The sequence below is a fragment of the Pseudopodoces humilis genome, chromosome 3 (genome assembly GCF_049639895.1).
Source record: "Pseudopodoces humilis isolate 2021_Gansu_Grassland_sample_001 chromosome 3, ASM4963989v1, whole genome shotgun sequence".
Classification (NCBI taxonomy): domain Eukaryota; kingdom Metazoa; phylum Chordata; class Aves; order Passeriformes; family Paridae; genus Pseudopodoces; species Pseudopodoces humilis.
Genome location: NC_142202.1, coordinates 58395273 through 58411736, shown reverse-complemented (window position 1 = coordinate 58411736; position 16464 = coordinate 58395273). Strand labels below are relative to the sequence as shown.

The 16464-nt window shown below is 39.8% G+C and overlaps 1 protein-coding gene across 1 annotated transcript in view; it reads right to left on the bottom strand.

Moving 5' to 3' along the window:
- The window catches only part of LOC148184658 (uncharacterized), a 61595-nt gene that overhangs the window by 27271 nt on the left and 17860 nt on the right, over window positions 1-16464 (bottom strand). Inside the window, exon 2 of the mRNA XM_088052619.1 lies at window positions 10626-10841. Within this exon, the coding sequence (XP_087908745.1) occupies window positions 10626-10841 (216 nt within the window). The remainder of the gene's footprint in view (window positions 1-10625; window positions 10842-16464) is intronic.

Genomic DNA, 16464 nt, shown 5'->3' with positions numbered 1-16464 from the left:
CAAACATTGCCACCACAGACAAGCCAGAGAGGACAAGGAGGAGCCGGATCTGTGATTAGATTGTCTTCTGAAATGAGGTGTGAAACGCCCCACCAAATGCAGGCAAAGCCTTGGACTGAAACCGTGGCAGTGGCTGTAGCTAGAGCAGGAAATGACAGATTTGCAGTTGAGTTTCGTCTTCCAGCTGTGCCTATAATGCAGGACCCTAGAAGAGGCACATTGTGATGGAGGAACTACCTGAGGCATGAAAATCTTTTATGGTGTATCTTTGTCTTCTAGGGATGAACTCCCAGATCCTGATCTTCAGAGCCCACCCAAAACTATAGAGTGTGGAAAGTATTAAGCAGTGCTTTATCAGGGTGGAACTTCGGCAGTATTAAATCAATCCAAATATTGATATTAAATGCAATTTTGACACATTAGGAATATAATAAGCATAGTTAGCTGACACAATGAATTTGAAAAACAAAAGCCACCCTCAGAGGCAGCTGGAACTGAAAACCTTATAACATTTCAGTGAGGCATATGAAAGCAAAACTAAACAGAAAAACCCTGAACTTCCAATTCTGACAAAAAGACCTGATGATTGAAGTATACAGATGTCTGAAATTCTTCCAGTTACAGTAATCGGATTTTAAAGGCACTTTTCTTTTCAGATATATGATATTTATCTTGACAGAGTTTACTCAACAGTTTCATTGTTCCGTGTGTTTCCCTTTGGTGCTTTGAAAAGAAAGCTAGTTTGTTCTTTTCATCTGTAGCCATTCCCTCAGTAGCTGTCATTTATTATGTAGAAAAAAGGATTGTGTTGTATTTCTGTATGCATTTGGCTTTGCATGTAGCTATATTTTTCTTTCAGTAAGTGTATCTTGGGGCTTGGGGAATTGTTTTGATGAAAGGACAGCTTTTTAAGCCAAAATATCTTTATCTCTCAAAGAGCCTCCGTTCCTGCAGGCTAGATTAAATAAAAATCCTTAAGAAACCAAACACCATCATCTTAATAAATGCTAGCTTTTAGACATCAACCTTCTAGGGTATAATCTGTAATTCTGGGTGTGTAGGAAACTCTGCAGGTACCTCTTCAGCAGCACTAGGTGCTGTAAGACTAACAACAGCCAATATCTTGACAATCGAGGGAGAAGTGTTAGTATCAGCTAACTCCTGCCTTTTAAGAGTGGCTTTGGAAAAGTTCCTCAAGAGCACCAATCCCTGGTTTTATCTAATTGACCAAGCCTCTCAACAAATGCTCCAATTTTGACAGGTCTTTCCAACCTGTAAAAATCAGGTCTGTCTCTCCTGTCTTACATGAATCTCCTTGAAATACAGCTGAACTGCTGATGGCAAAACTTGGCCACTCCCAAGAACGAGATCTTTAGGAAGTAGGCAGGAGCTGTAGTTTTCCTTCCCACCTGCACTTCATCCCGCAACCCCTCAATACCCAAATTAGGGGTTTCAGGAGGGCTGCCCAGACTTCAAGCAAACTATAAGGTTTTGTGTGTGCTCTTATAGAATGATGCAGCTGCAAAAGGTGGCATTCACAGCATCCTCCATTTTCACCTGGCCAAGTTTATTACCGACTGGTAGTTAGAAGATGCTTTGGGAGTAGAGAGGTGTTTGTCCTCCTCACCTAACAGATTTGGCACTTATCTAAATTGTAGTCCTCTTCCACTTCAGCTTTCAGTAATAATATGTGGGAAGTACCCGCTCTCAGCAGCTCTTCTTATCTTTCAAGGGCAAGGGTGGATCCTACCACATCCTCTTCAAGACAATTCTTAACCCTTCCTCATGGCTTAGAGAAATAAATCTAACCTCTTTTTGTCTATTTGCTTGCATAACACTACTCTGAAGCCCTTAAGTGTGTGCAAGATTTAAGCATGTAACTGTAGGCAATAGATTCTGCTCCAGAAGGCAGATGTTATCAGGTGCTACCATACCACTTGTCGAATGTTTGTGTGTTGTCTTGGTTTCACTTCTATCTGTAAGTCCACTTATCTGCAAAAAAATTCTTAGTTTCACAGGAAAGAAAAACCCCACATGTTTTCACATGACAGCTCAAACTTAAGGATTTCTTAATGAGAAGGTTTGGATTCATTCTAAGTTCCTTTAAAATGACATTTCTAATCTATGGAAGTCCCAGGGGCCTGACTCCTTCTTCTTCCAGGCTCATATGCCTTTTATAGACAGCAGATGAGATGACACCTGCCCCACAATCCCCCTGAGTTTTGTCTCAGGAAAAATTGATTCTTTTCCCTATAAAATAAATTCTCTAAATTATTAAAAACTAGCACGGGATGTTAAAAACAATAATGTCTTTTCCAGTAAGGCTCCAAAATAATTTAGAGATAGTGTGACTGTATTGAGCCTGAGCAGAGTTTCTTTTTGTTTTAAAGGTAAATGTTAATATGATGTGATACGGTACAGGCCAAACAGTCTTTGTGCAGCTGCAGTGCTGCTTTGGAAATAATTATATTTCCATTAATGCAAATGGTCAAAAAAGTTGATTTATCATGCATCTGTCAAATCTAGAGAGTGCATTACAGAAACTCTTTTAGAACATCCTGAGCTAACTATTCAGAAGGATGAAAAGATTTCACAAAATGGAAACTCTATAATTAGACTAGGAGCAAGAATGCTGTATTAAGAGAAGAGATATTGAGGAGTCTTGGAGTGTGGATTCCATTAAATTACCTTAAATGAGCAGCAGGCACTGTATTAACTAACATTATAATAGGATTTACAGAATACATGACTTTACAATGGAGTTCTTAGCCAATTATAACCGTTTTGTGCAAAGAGGAAAATTGTACATAAGAGGTTATCTGGAACTTCTAGACAGAAAAATAGTGATACTTATTTATAAACTGCAAAGGAATACAACATCTCCAATGCTAAGATGAGAACAAAATTTTTCACTCTGTTACCAGCACTGACCAAGACACTTCGGGTGTCTTGTCTGGTCTGAGACTTCTAGGAGCAGACACACCAGAGCAGACAGAATAGCCAGAGGAAGAAACAAAGTTTTCTTTAAGAAATATGTTTTGGGGTCAGAGATTAATTTCTTTAGTGAGTAGAGACATACAAGACATCGACAAGTATACTTGTCAATACTCAAAAGCACAGTCTAGGCAGGCCATGGAATGTCCCATGAAGGGGAGGAGTGGACACAAACTGGCCAGGGGATGCACTCAGCTATTTTGCAGATCTGTCTTTAGCTGTCTGTATGTGGTCTTAGCAACACATATATGGAAGAGTTTGTTTTATCTGTAGTGCTGTTACTCTTTAAGAAAGGAGTATCAACTGCCAGTCTGATTGTTTTTATGACCTTGTCACACAATGCAACAGACTCCTTTATCTATCTACTGTGAAGCACAGAATTATCTTCAAAATGAGCTGAAGCAATGATTAGAAGATGGACAATAAACTGATTAAAATCAAACTCTGGTTGAGGAGAGCAACTCCAGTTCCTCCTGCTAAATAGAATCTTTGTAGATCAAAAAGCACAGCATTTGACTGGAAAAAAAAAATTCTTTTCAGAGTGGTTTTTTTTTTATTAACTGGTTTTGCTCACTTTCTTCTTTGATATCAGGTACTAAATATTACCAGAAGCTGAATTCTGGAGAAATTGAAATCTTCAATTGTAGTGAGAAAATCTCTTGGCCTCATGTGGCTGACCACTTGATAATCAGAAATTAGCTTTGTCTGTCTTGCACGACAGAACAAAATTAAACAGAAATTTGTTCTTCTGTATTTTGCCCAGATTCCTCATACTCACCCTTCTGTGTATTTTTGGGTTACTACCACCATTGTAGGAAGCAATACTGTGATCTTTTTGGCTGTCAGCAAAGTAATTTGAATCTCTGACTCAAAAAGGTACTAGATAAAAACTGTATTGAAAGAAAAAATAAGAAAGAGAGAGAAAAGGATGTAATTTCTAGTTCAGGTATAATGGAAACCCCATGGAAAGAATAATAAATAATTTTCCAGCTGTAGATATCCTCAGAGAAAACACTTGACAGTTTCTTTAAAAGAAGAAATATTTTAATTATCTTCAGTAGTGTTGAACCAGCAGCCAAAAAGGAGAACATGTTTTTAGATTTTGATATTGACATGTCCAATTAATTTACTAATTCTGTGGCACTTGAGCAGACCTGTGATGGATGTACAAATGACTGAGTGCCTCACTGCATATTTGTAAAGCAGATGATTGATGTATCACATAATTTCTTTGAGCCATGGAGCTGATTTATATGCTCTGTGCTATATAGACATTCTCTTTGTCAGTTGGGACTGTAAAACTCCCCACAGGCATTTGTCTGCTATTCAGTCTTTCCCATTCACTGAAATTACACATAATTTTAGCCTGTGCATTTGCAAACTATGCTTTGTCATTTCCATTTGAAAATGCCTTTGTGTTAAGCATTTTTGACTTGTCTAAATAAATATTATCCATAATAACCCTATATCAATCCATTGCAAACCCATGTAACTACGTACTGCATTTAGATTTAATCCCTGAAACAAAGCCTGTTCCCACCTCACTCTGCTGCTTTTGCAGCTGATACTCACAGCTGCAGAGAAATCTAAGCAACAGAGAACTCTGTGATTGCTTTCATCTTGCTAAAGCTATAGGATGTGCAATAAAATAATGTTTGAGTCCCTGGTCTTTGGTATATACACACGATCAAATTCCAAAAGGGCAGAGACCTATTGGCAGGTAAGTAAGGCTGTACTTACAGCTGGAGGTAAGTATTCAAATGTACTCAATTCCAAATTCCATCAAACCTCATTAGTGACACATTTATATCATTAGCTGAAAGAGCTTTAGTGCAGTCAGCTAGAGACAACTATTTAGGAAATAGCTATAAGCTCTGCTGGTGAAAAAACAGCATTTTCATTAGAGACTGTCAACTCACAGGATTAAGCTACAACTTTGACTTGTGGTGATCCAGAAAAGACAGACTTTCTACAAGTAGAAACTGCAGAATGAAGAGAAGTACAAAATACCTTCTTTACTGTTCTAATTGCCCATCTTGAACCACTTTATTCTCTAAAACTCTCTTTAATCTTCAGACAGTGCTATGTTTCTGGAGCAGCGTATCATGACTGGATTTATTTGTAAATGAAAAATGGTCAGAGAAAGTTGGAGTTCCAGTGGTTGTGGATTCTGAAGTTAAATTACATGTAGTACAGAGCTATTTCCTTTACTGGTTTTAACATTTTCTTCCTTAGGATTATGTTGCAAGTATCCTTCTCAGTATGGCATGGAGCATTGAAAAAGGGTTATCTGATAGATTATCTCCCTGTGTGTCACTTTAATGAACACAAGGTGCAGTTTCCCATCTCAATGAGATAAGCCCTCATTTTCCAGTCTTAGGTGCCATAGCAAAACATACCCTGAAATCTGGTGTAACCCACTGTAAAGGCAGAAACATTCTATGCAGGATTATATTAAACATCAGCCAGATGTCACTAAGTTTGACTCTTCTGTTTTGGTAGAAAGTTGCATATCCCCATAGCTTTTATATTTAAAGTCTGCACTAATCTTTTGTACAAGATTTTCTTATTGTTTCTGTGCTTAAATGGGAATTTTTAAATTGTTTTTAATTTTCTCTTTCCAGACCTATTTCTACTTTTCAATATTGCTATGGAGCAGGAATATAAAGTGCCATAATTTTTCTGGAATTATGTTAATAATATATATATATATATATATATTTATTTTTTTTCTGCCAGCTCCTTTTCCTGGAAGAAGAACAAGAAGGGACAAAAGAGAAACCAAAACTCATCGAGATAATCTTTATAAGCCTTTCCTAAATCACTGCATGGGACATGCCAGCAAGACAACAAAGCTCAAACCAATGTCAGTCTGAGCTACAGGCTCAGGGACCACTGGCCTCTTTGTCTGTCCTTTGCTCCTTGACAACCTCTTTCCAAAGGATCCTACTTACCAGGGTCTCTGCCAGACACTCCAAAAGTGGATTCCATTATATAGATGAAGAAAAAAAAAGATACAATTTGCTCTGCAAGGCCTTTCAGAGGCATGTGTTGCCCTGGTATTGCTGTTCTCACCACAGTAGATGTATCTATTCCACATCCCTCCCCATGTCACTCCATATGGGACAGAAGTAGATTAAGTGGATGGAGGGTTGTACCCCTAAATGTATGCATAGAGTGTCTGCTTTGCTGAGTGTGGGATTGACCTGAGCCAAGCTACTTTCTGTGGCACCCAGGGCTGCCTTCTAGAATAATCACACTTAATTCGAGGTCCTACAGTGTGTACTGAGTAATTATAATTATTCCATCAAAGTGCATTACTGTGTTTCTGTCTCTATCAAGTGTAATCTGCCATCAGGTTGTTAATTTGCCTAGGTTTGTTAGGGCCTCTCACAGTCCTCTCCAGATTTGATTTCACTGAACAATTCCGTAATTCCATTGGCCAAACTTCCTTTTTTTTTAATCTACTTTTCTTCCAAATTGTCTTTTATTGCAGCACTTTTCACATATGTTGGTTCCAGGAGTATTTTTGTCCCATACTGGGCTTTCAGGATTTTCATTTCCTCTGTTGTGTATGTGCATATGTTAGTGTATTAACTAGCACTTACCAGGGTGTAAATCACAGGGTGCCTCATTACCAAAGCAGATCATTAAATGTAGGAGGGTTATTTATCTAAAATGTGTGAGAAAACCATCTTCCTCTAAAAATCCCACTCAGATCTGTCACCAAACTCTTCCTTTATGGAAAGCTAATCAGGTTTTTTTCATCTCCACATTTTCCTAGTCCCTTAAAAGGCATTTATTTTTATGATGCCCCTTTATGCAAAATATTTCATCTGAAACATACCCTTACCCCATCTCAAATGCAAGTTTCTAGAAGCTGTAAGTTATTTGTAGGAGAGATTTGTAAGTAGAACTATCTTGAATAATTGCCCAGCCTCTGGCTTGGGTACATTTCTTTCCTCATTCCTCATTTCTGAAGCAAGACCTGAAATATGGTAAAGTGCTGAAATCTGGCTGAATTCAAGAGCTCTTCCATACACAGAAGCCTTGAACGACTTTCAATAGCGAAATAAATTCCTGCTATGCATCTAATAACATGATCCAAAAGTGTCTGTGAGAGCAATTATCTTCCACTAAGCAGCAAAGGACTTATCCAAAAAGGTGGCAGCACTGAATTCCCTGCAGCCCTAAGAAGATTCTCCTGGAGCTCCTTCACAGGAGACACTGGGCGTGGGTGGAGGAAGACAAGGCTTCAGGAGCCTCCATCCCTTTCCTATCTCCTGCCCCACAGAAGTGATAAGAGAGGATGAAGAGATCCAAACTTGCCATGTGGCACCTGATCTGGGGACAGGCCCCTCCTGGGGTTGCTGGGGCTGAGCACCCCGCTCTGCACCCAAGAGCTCCCAGTCAGTCACACAGCCATGGCTGCTCCCAGCCATCTGAAGTCATGTTCCCCAAATGTTGTAAAGGCATTAGCTCACCTTTTCCCTCCTCTCACCCCTTAGCTAGGGGCTGCACAGGGCTTTTGTTTAGCTGTGGTAAGAAAAGACAGCTCTAGACATTCAAGGCTTTGGTCTACTAGATAGAGATGTGTCTCTGGTGCTTCAGGATAAATGCCAGCTGATGGATAGGGCAGCAGGAGTTTTTTTAGATAAATAAGAAAGAACAGAACAAGCCTTGAACCTAGCTCTTGGCTCTGAGAAAAAAAGAAAAGGTATTTTGAGCTCACTTACAAAGTCCTATCTTCTGCTTATTTAGAGAAAGGTTTGAAACAAGGGCATAACAACACTGTGCAAGTGAAATACACAGGTCATGCAGAGCATGAAAGAATTTTATGTGTGCGTTGTGCATGTGAGTATGATTTGCTTCTTATAACCCAGCTTGGTAAACCCTCACCTGAGAGATTTTAATCACACCCAATTTTCACCACGTTTGCCTCTCCCTATTTAGCAGACTGCAATGCAACTCTGAGAGGTGGGTTGCCCGCTCTTTCAAAACCAGCTTATTCACACGAGGTATTCATTACGCAGCATGGTAATTTATTTTGAAAGCAAATTTACCCTCCTCATCAGGCCAGTGAGTTATATGCAACCTGAACTATGCAGATAGACATGGAAAAGAGAGGTTTGGTTATTGTAAATCACTACCCTGGCAGTGGTCCAAGCCCTTAGGGCTTCAGCTGTTACACTAGTAGAGCAGATATAAGCTCCAATATAACTAATCCACGTCGGTTACAAAAAACAATAATATACCTATGTAAGTCAGTCATGTGAAAATTAGCATGATTTTCTGGCAATGCTTGATAATTATCTAGTCCATTATAAATGAAGCAGAAAAAAAAGTCACAAAAATGCAGAGATAATACACTATCGGACAAATAACAGAGGAGATTTAGTAGAGGTTACATCAGTAATAACTTTTATAAATTCCAACTGGCACATGCCCTAATAAAAAGGATTGTGGAAGTGGAAATGAGGACATATAATGAGAAAAAAAACATTATTTAAAATTATTTTAGTTTCAAAATAATCTGATTTATGCTAAGTCAATTTTTAAAGACTCCACTACATAATTACAATCACAGTAAACAAGCAGTAATGATTTTTTTTCCCTTGTTCTGTGCTGGAAATAAGAATAGGAATACAGACATGTGTCCCCTTGGGTGATATGTTTTAATCAGGTTTGTTTTTATAAGACCTTTTTTCAAAGTGATCAGAATAGCCTGAAGCCTGTCAGAAAAAGCTTGTTGCCTGGAATAAGCCTTTAATAATATTTCACAGTTGATTTGTTTTTGAGTTAATTTGCCCTTGAGCAAAAGAACAGGGTCAATAGGACCCTTGTATGGGTTGGTGTTGAGCACAGCACAAAGGAGCTACGGTCATTATAACAGTACCTGGTTGCAGTACTGAAAACCAGACAAGGAAGAGCAGTGGAAAAAAAAAACCCAAGAATTATCCAGGAGAGATGACTGGCACAATCCAAGCTCCCTGCTGTTTTAACAGAGATCACGTTCTCTTCTCCTTGAAATACGGAACTGCCTGTTCAAGTTCATTGGTTTAAAGTGAGGGGAGTTATTTCACACTAATGCAGCTTGTGCCATTTGTAACCCTCAAACAGAATCTCACCCAGAAACTCTCTTTAAACCTTGAAAAGGTCGCACACAGAACTCCTTCAGCCTTTATTATTAAAAGCTTCCTGCCTGGTTTTACTGTAGAGAAAAAGGCAGTGACCTTACACTTAATCACATCAAGGACTCTGTGCTTTAACTTACTTAAAAGGCTCCTTACACAGGATAGCTTTATCCAAGAAGTCTTTTGCCAGATAATGATGTTTTTAAAGCAGCGTGCAAAATATCTCTCTTGCTGCAGACTCCAGCTGCTGAGTAAGCAGCCTCTCCACTGCCTGCAGAAAGGAGACTGCAGAGAGAGGTCCAGAGCAATCTGCATTCAGCCAAATCTACCCCATATGCATGTGAAACCTAATGGAAACAAGTTGTGAGGCCCTACAGCTCTACAGGAGTACATGTGATTTACAGCAAGGCAAAGGATTTGCAGAATCCTGCGTCTTTGGTGCTTTCATTTTTTAATGCTTCAGCCTGAGCAAAATTAATCTTCTTAATGAAGTGAAATGGAGGAATAATTAGCTCCTTCACTCGCACATGTTTAGCCACAATGCCTTTGCTGGGTTTCAGAACTGCACAGGACTTCCATTTTTACCTGCTGCTTGGATTACCCTGTTTAAAAATGCAGCAGATGTAGCTTGGGAAAAAAATGTTTCTGCTGTGAGCTGTATGCTAAAGCTCTGATAAATGCCTTGTCACATTTGCTCTGCTTTGTACTTGGAAAGATTCTTATTTGTTTGCTTTTATGTTTCTACAACTCTCTCCTTATTTTTACACACCATTTCCAGGCGAGGGCTAATTCTGTCAGGGACGACAGGCTCTAAGGAAAACTTTCTGTTCTGCATTTGGCTGTTCTCCACAAGGATTATGTGGAGCTGTACAATGACAAAAAGGTCCAAAGTCTGGCTCAGAAAAGCCCTTTCTCGACCATTTAATCTCAGCCTTCACATTTTTGCCACCTTCACATCTGTGTGTAACTGCCCAGCACTAGATGAGGAATGGTGTTATCTATAACATATTAACATGGCTTGAGGCAAAACAGGATTTCCTTTCTGCTAGAAGACCCCATGAATAATTCACGTCCTGTTTGGGAAAACTCCCTGAGACAAATTCTGATTTCTAAAAGGAAAGCTAGGCATGGTTTGGGGGGTGGGGGGGGAAGTCTGGGTCCTTTTCATTACCTTGGAAAGATAATATCACCTGTCCTCACCTCAGTTTCTGTAAAGCAGGGAAATAATTATTATTACTGCTAATCTGTTCAAATACTATGAGAGTACAGCACAGCACTTTAGTGAAGAGTCTTGTTTTCCATGGGTACCAAATTTCAAGGTAGAAAGCAGAGCCCAGGTGTGTCCAGCAGCCTTGGAAAACAGAGTTTCAGAGTTTCAGAATATCGCTTCTCTTGCAGGGGCACACAGTCTCATAAATACAGGCCTATTTTAAGTACAGACTTGTTACCAGTACAAAACGTGGAAACAAAGTTTGTGGGAAGGAAAGAATGGCTTACTTTGCTGTTTCTCTGGCTCTCCCAGGAGCAGGACTCAGCCTCCTGAGTAGCAATCCCTCTCTGGAAAGGGTGGTCGCTCAGGCAGGTCTGGCAGAGCGGAGGCTCGAGCTCTGAATCCCCTGCAGGTAAATTCATCACAGTGGACCCCGGGTATTTGAGGCTGGCATGTGGATGCTTTTCAACGTTGACCATCGGGCTCTTAATCCACCTTCGTACCTGCCAACACAGAAGCAGATTATGGACTCTGCTTTACAGCAGTTGGGATGGCACAACAGGGTTTTCAGAGAGGACAGTAGCACAGGTTGGGGAAAATAATCAGATATGAGGATCAGGATCAATTTTCTGTAGGAAAAAGTACCAGGTGAAGTCAGGGTGAACTCACATCATCATAGCCAGGGTCTTTATGCCGAGAAATTTTTGCTGCATTGTGCAAGTCTGCCATAAGTTTATCTGCAAAATAAAGGCTTTATAAATATACTGAAATACACAGTAGACTGCTAAGAAGAGAGCGATAACTACCCAAAGCAAGTACTTCCAGCCTAAACAGCTCAATTTCCCCATGAGAAAAAGCAGACTGGTTTTGCAGGAATAGAATTGTAAGACTTGCTTTCTGCAGTCCTTTCTTTCATCAGCAATATCTCCTGTATCATCTCTGACTTCATAAACCTCAGCCTTTTCTGTGCCCCCTATCACTCCATTCAAGAGTCAGTTTCTCTTGCTGACCTGCCCCAAATTTTAACCCTGACTCCTCTAGCCTGTCTTCCCCTGCCTCTCTGCAGCTTCCCAGACAGGACCCAGTGCACTAGAGTAGGAAGGACACTGGTTACAAGCATAAGACACTGCACTGGCAGGGCACTGTGCCAGCCTTGTGCACTTTGCTCTTCCTTTCACTTCTGTGACTGTCACTTTTCTGCCATGTGAATCAAAAGTATTGGATTTTATGAGAAGTGAGGAGTGAGAGACCTTTCTGAGCTCTTTTTCCAAGTTTTTTTGCACCGAGAAAGCAAAAAGGCCACTATGTGAGCTGTGGTATATTTGTAGTGAATCTGATCAGAGCTCTGCCATTTGAATGCAAAGGATGGACAGGGATGTTTCAGGACACTCTCCCATCCTGGAGGGGGAAGGCTGAGACAGCCAGGGCTGACAACCCAACTGTCCTATTGAGAGGGTGCAATCTCTTCCCTCTGTGATCTCGGTGTCCCTGGCCTCTGCATCTCCGTTTTTCATTAGGAGATGATATTTGCCATTAGAGGATGCTTTACATCAGGAAAAAAACCACTTTATGTTACATTAGTCATGAGCAGGATGGCAAGTGCATGATTAACAGTGGAAGTCTCTATCACAGCAACTGGTAACCAGGATCACATAGGATAAACAAACAGGATGAGACATCTCTAACTAGCCTTCTGCTGGTGACTCCTCCATGAGCAAAGTGCCTGCAATTGCCCCGCTGAGCTGACCTGCCAGAAATCTCAAGATTAGAAAAATTTCTCTTTCCTCCCTATGGAAACCAAGCAAACAGATTTCCTTCTGTGGGCAAATGAGCCACTTTCCAGTGCATTTCCTATTTGCATTTTTTTAGTGTCAGTTGGTGTGGATAATATTACCCTCTACTTCCATGCTCTGGAGTATCCACACAAAATATCCAGACTGCTTTAGCTTCAGGTTGATGGGTTGAAGTTGTAGGGGAGAGGAATTTTTTTTTTCAGATTCAATTTCAACAAATATATATTGAAACTCATCTTTCAACTTGGGAAGATTTAAAAAAAAAAAAAAGTTTTTAGCCAAGCGTAATTGATTCTATGATTGTTAAGCACATCATTAAATACATTATTCTCCCCACAAGAGTACATGGTTTTGTGTCTTGATCTAATTTCAGATTTTGGTGTATGGAAACTAATAATTATATTTATGGTAAAAAAAACTCAAAAAAAACCAAACAAAAAAACCCTTGATTTTCCAGTGTAGTTTTATTACAGGAAACATTCAATGTATTTAATGTGATTCTGAAAGAAGTAAATGTCTTTTGAATTTGTTCTTCTTAAGTTATATCTGGTGATCAATTAAGTGTTTTCTGACCTGGTTCTGCCTTTCTTCCTCAACATCCTGCAACTTCAGTCATTTCCCTATGGATGCACACAGTGTGCAGAAATGTGCATGAATAAAGAAGCAAACTGGCAGCAGAAAAGAACCAGGGCTGCACTGAGGTGCAGGTTCAGTTTTCTTTAAAAATTTAGAAAACATAGGAAAGTCTTGTGCTTGAGACTTCTCAGTTGCATATGGAATTCACATGTAAATGTGGATTTGTTTCATAAAGACCCTATGATGCTTAGTTTTGTGATATCAGATTAATGTCATTTGCAGTGATGCAGTTAAACAATAATTTCTATTGTAACTTCACCTGTTTTTTCACTGTCTTGTGTTCCCATTTACATATCTCTAGACTTCCTGTGCATGAAAAATGGGTACTTCGGACACACCAAAATCTGTTGCTATTTAATGATCCTGTAGCTATAGCTTTTAAGGGCAAATATACATTCTGCAGTATAATGATCATAAATTAAAAATTAACCACCGGTGCTTTAATGATGAGGGAAAGTAACACAGAGTGCATTTTATGAAGCTGCACACACCAGAGTGTAGATGGCATTTCTCTCTCTAGCATCAGCAAGTGGTTCCTGAGTTCATGCTGAATTTTAAAGAATTTTTCTTTATTCATTATCTATTCCAAGCTGACACCTGATTTTAAGTCAGATGCACATCTTTTTTTATGGATTACTTATTGCTGTTTAAAACTGTTGGGCTAAGCCAAAGTTTTCACATGATAGATCCATATTATTTATACATTATAGCCTGTACTGAAAGATGAAAAATAAGCATGATCATGAACACTGCTCTGGTCATATTGTTGTGCTGTTGAATGAAGCAGAGTTTTGGGGAAACCAAGGTGAAAAAGTTTCAGGAGCATCCAGTTTTGATGTTGAATGGACCAGCAGGACTTTTTTTTTTTTTAAAAGGGTTGGAAAATTTTCAAATAAGTTAGCACACCCCCAATGCACTGTCAAAGGAGAGCTTCAAAAGCAGATTTTCTTCATGAGGTCGGACAAAGTCCAGGTTCACGTACATCCAGCCACGTCAGCTCAGTCCAGGTCGCTGTGCTGACTCAGCAAGACACACGTAATTTTTCAATAAACTTAACTGAGTCACTCAGAAAAGTAATATATAATCAACAAATGTCAATAGAAACCCAAGGCCTGCATAGCTAAGCCCAGGGAAGTTGTTTTTCTTTCCTCTGAAGCCTTTGCCCCTGAGTGAGGCGCCGAGCCGGGGCCCTTGGTGCTTGCCCACGCGCCCAGACCTGCCTGGCAGCCGCCCGCGGGGAGCTGCGCTGGGGCTGGGCTGCAGCCGCTGCCAAGGAGCTCTGCCAACGCCTGGCATGTTGGGCTGCTTCTAGGGCTTGCCTGCATGGATGTGCTAAAGTCTGCTCTCCAGTCACAAGCTATTTAAATACGCATCCAGCCCTTGTGTGGACAGCGTGGTTCAGAATTATGGTGGGTTTTATTAGTTCTGCAGCCATTTACTTCATTTATCTTAGTTAAAATTTCGGGGTTTATTCTGAATTGAGATGTTAAAGGAGGGCTTTAATAACATCCAGCTCCTCTAATTTCACTTCTTCAGCTGATTCAGACTAATGCCCCCCAGTTTCCCTTTGCAAGCAAACCCTACATTTACATTTTGAAATTCATAGATAACACAGAGTAAAATGCACAGAAGAGTGTAGAAAACTCAGTGACTCACCACTGACTTTCAACATATATCCATGTCCAAAAGCATTGAAAATACTGATTTGAAAGTAGGAATTGGCAGCAGCTTCATAGCAGCAAGGTTAAGATCAGACTTTGGAAGAAAACCAATTTCCCTGGCCATTGCTATGCAAGTCTTGTGTTTATATTGATGCTTGTAGACGATATATTACTTTTCAGAGGGCCTCAGTTAAGTTTATTGAAATGTTATATATATATATTAGTCACCAAATTGTTAGTCTACACTATAGCCTTTTGTCTAGCTTTAACCTTAATAGACTTCAAAGATCTTTTGAGGTTTTAATATTTACATTTAGATTAGACAAGTGCCTTAGATCTATGGCTCTGTTTGACTTGGGCTATCTTAAATGTCACAAAAGGATTCAAAGTGCAAAGGTTCCTTTCTTTTGAGTTCACTTCCACTAAAAAAACTTCCTACACTGAATTGCATAAAAGCAAAAAAGAATTTTGAAGAAATTTCTCAGTGTTTCTTCCCTGATTTGACAAATTAACAAGCAGCAGATGATAGTTTGTTATTTAGGGCATTATATGGTTATAGGATCATGGAATGATTTGGGTTGGATTAAAGATCATCTAGTTCCAATCTCCCTGCTGTAAGCAGGGACACCTTCCATAACACCAGGTTGCTCCAGGCCCCATCCTGCTTGGCCTTGAACACTTGCAGGGATGGGGCATTCATAACTTCTCTGGGCAATCTGTTCCAGAGCCTCACTACTGTCATACTGAAAATTTTCTTGCTAATACCTAATTTAAATCTCTTTCTGTTCAAATTCACTCCTTCTCCTGTCACTACATGCCCTTGTAAAAGTCTCTCTTTAGATTTCCTGTAGGGCCCCTTCAGGTGCTTGAAGGTCCTATAATGTCTCCCCAGAGCTTAAATACTAACTAGGTGCTAGGTGCATAATTCTTCATGGCACTCTAAGGAGTATTTTATTATTCAGATACATTATTTTTTTTATTCTTATCATGACATTCCCCTACCAGTAAATAAACTACAGAGCCTGCCCCTAATTGTGGGAAGCAATCATCTTCTGAACTTCCTCTGAAGACTTCTGTACTTCTGTTTCCAAGGCAAAGCCCTTAATCTCACCCAGCGATTTCATCCACCACTATAGAGTATAAACAGCAGACTCTAAACGTGTCTGAGATAATCCAAGTGGGATTGAGCAGAACAGAAAGAACTCACAGTGTCTTTTGCCCCATAACTAATAATTTCTTTCATCAACAAATCCTGTCTGCTAGAAATAGCTTCTTCTACATGACTGTTGTGGAGCACCCAGCAGTTTGTGGTTAAACTACAACTGCATGCCTGAGAATGGCTGCTCTCACACCAATTCTGTGAAGGGACAGCCTCGTAGGTGCGTGCAGATGGGCAGTGGTGTGCTTGGCTGGTGGAGGGCGCGGAGCAGCGGCCGGTCAGCCACCGTACGGAAGGTGCACGTCAGCACTCTGTCACGCTCTGGGCTGCTGTCTCTTGATGATTTCTGAGGCTGACCAAGAGACCAACAGTACCCATCTGTGCAGACAGGCTTGAGATCTGACAAATATTGCCTTACTGCTATTAGCTGGAAGTTAATTTAAAATGCTTCAGAGAACCCTTTTCTTGCCTTGCTTGGAGAGGATGAAAAATGCGACACAAGAAAATGAAAGTTTACCAAAATTATCTGTGAAACCTAATCAGCTTTAATGTAACTACTCATCTGAATAATTTCTTAAAGAGTTTTGAGGTTGTCAAAGCAAATAATTTAAACTTTTCCAAAATCAAAAATGTCACATTTTCAAGTCAAAATGACATTTTTTTACTTTTTATTATTATTTACTATTGAGATGGAACAAATTATTTGGAACAAATGCAGTTAACTTCACACTCACAGACTTTCATGATTGGGAATAAACAGTTCTCCATCCTGTCACATTTTAGAATTTTTTTCTATTGGTGGTTTTGTTGGACCACCAAAGGAGCTCTGGAACTAGCCAAAGTTGTTTGGTATTTCTGGCATTTCTTGCAATGGCAA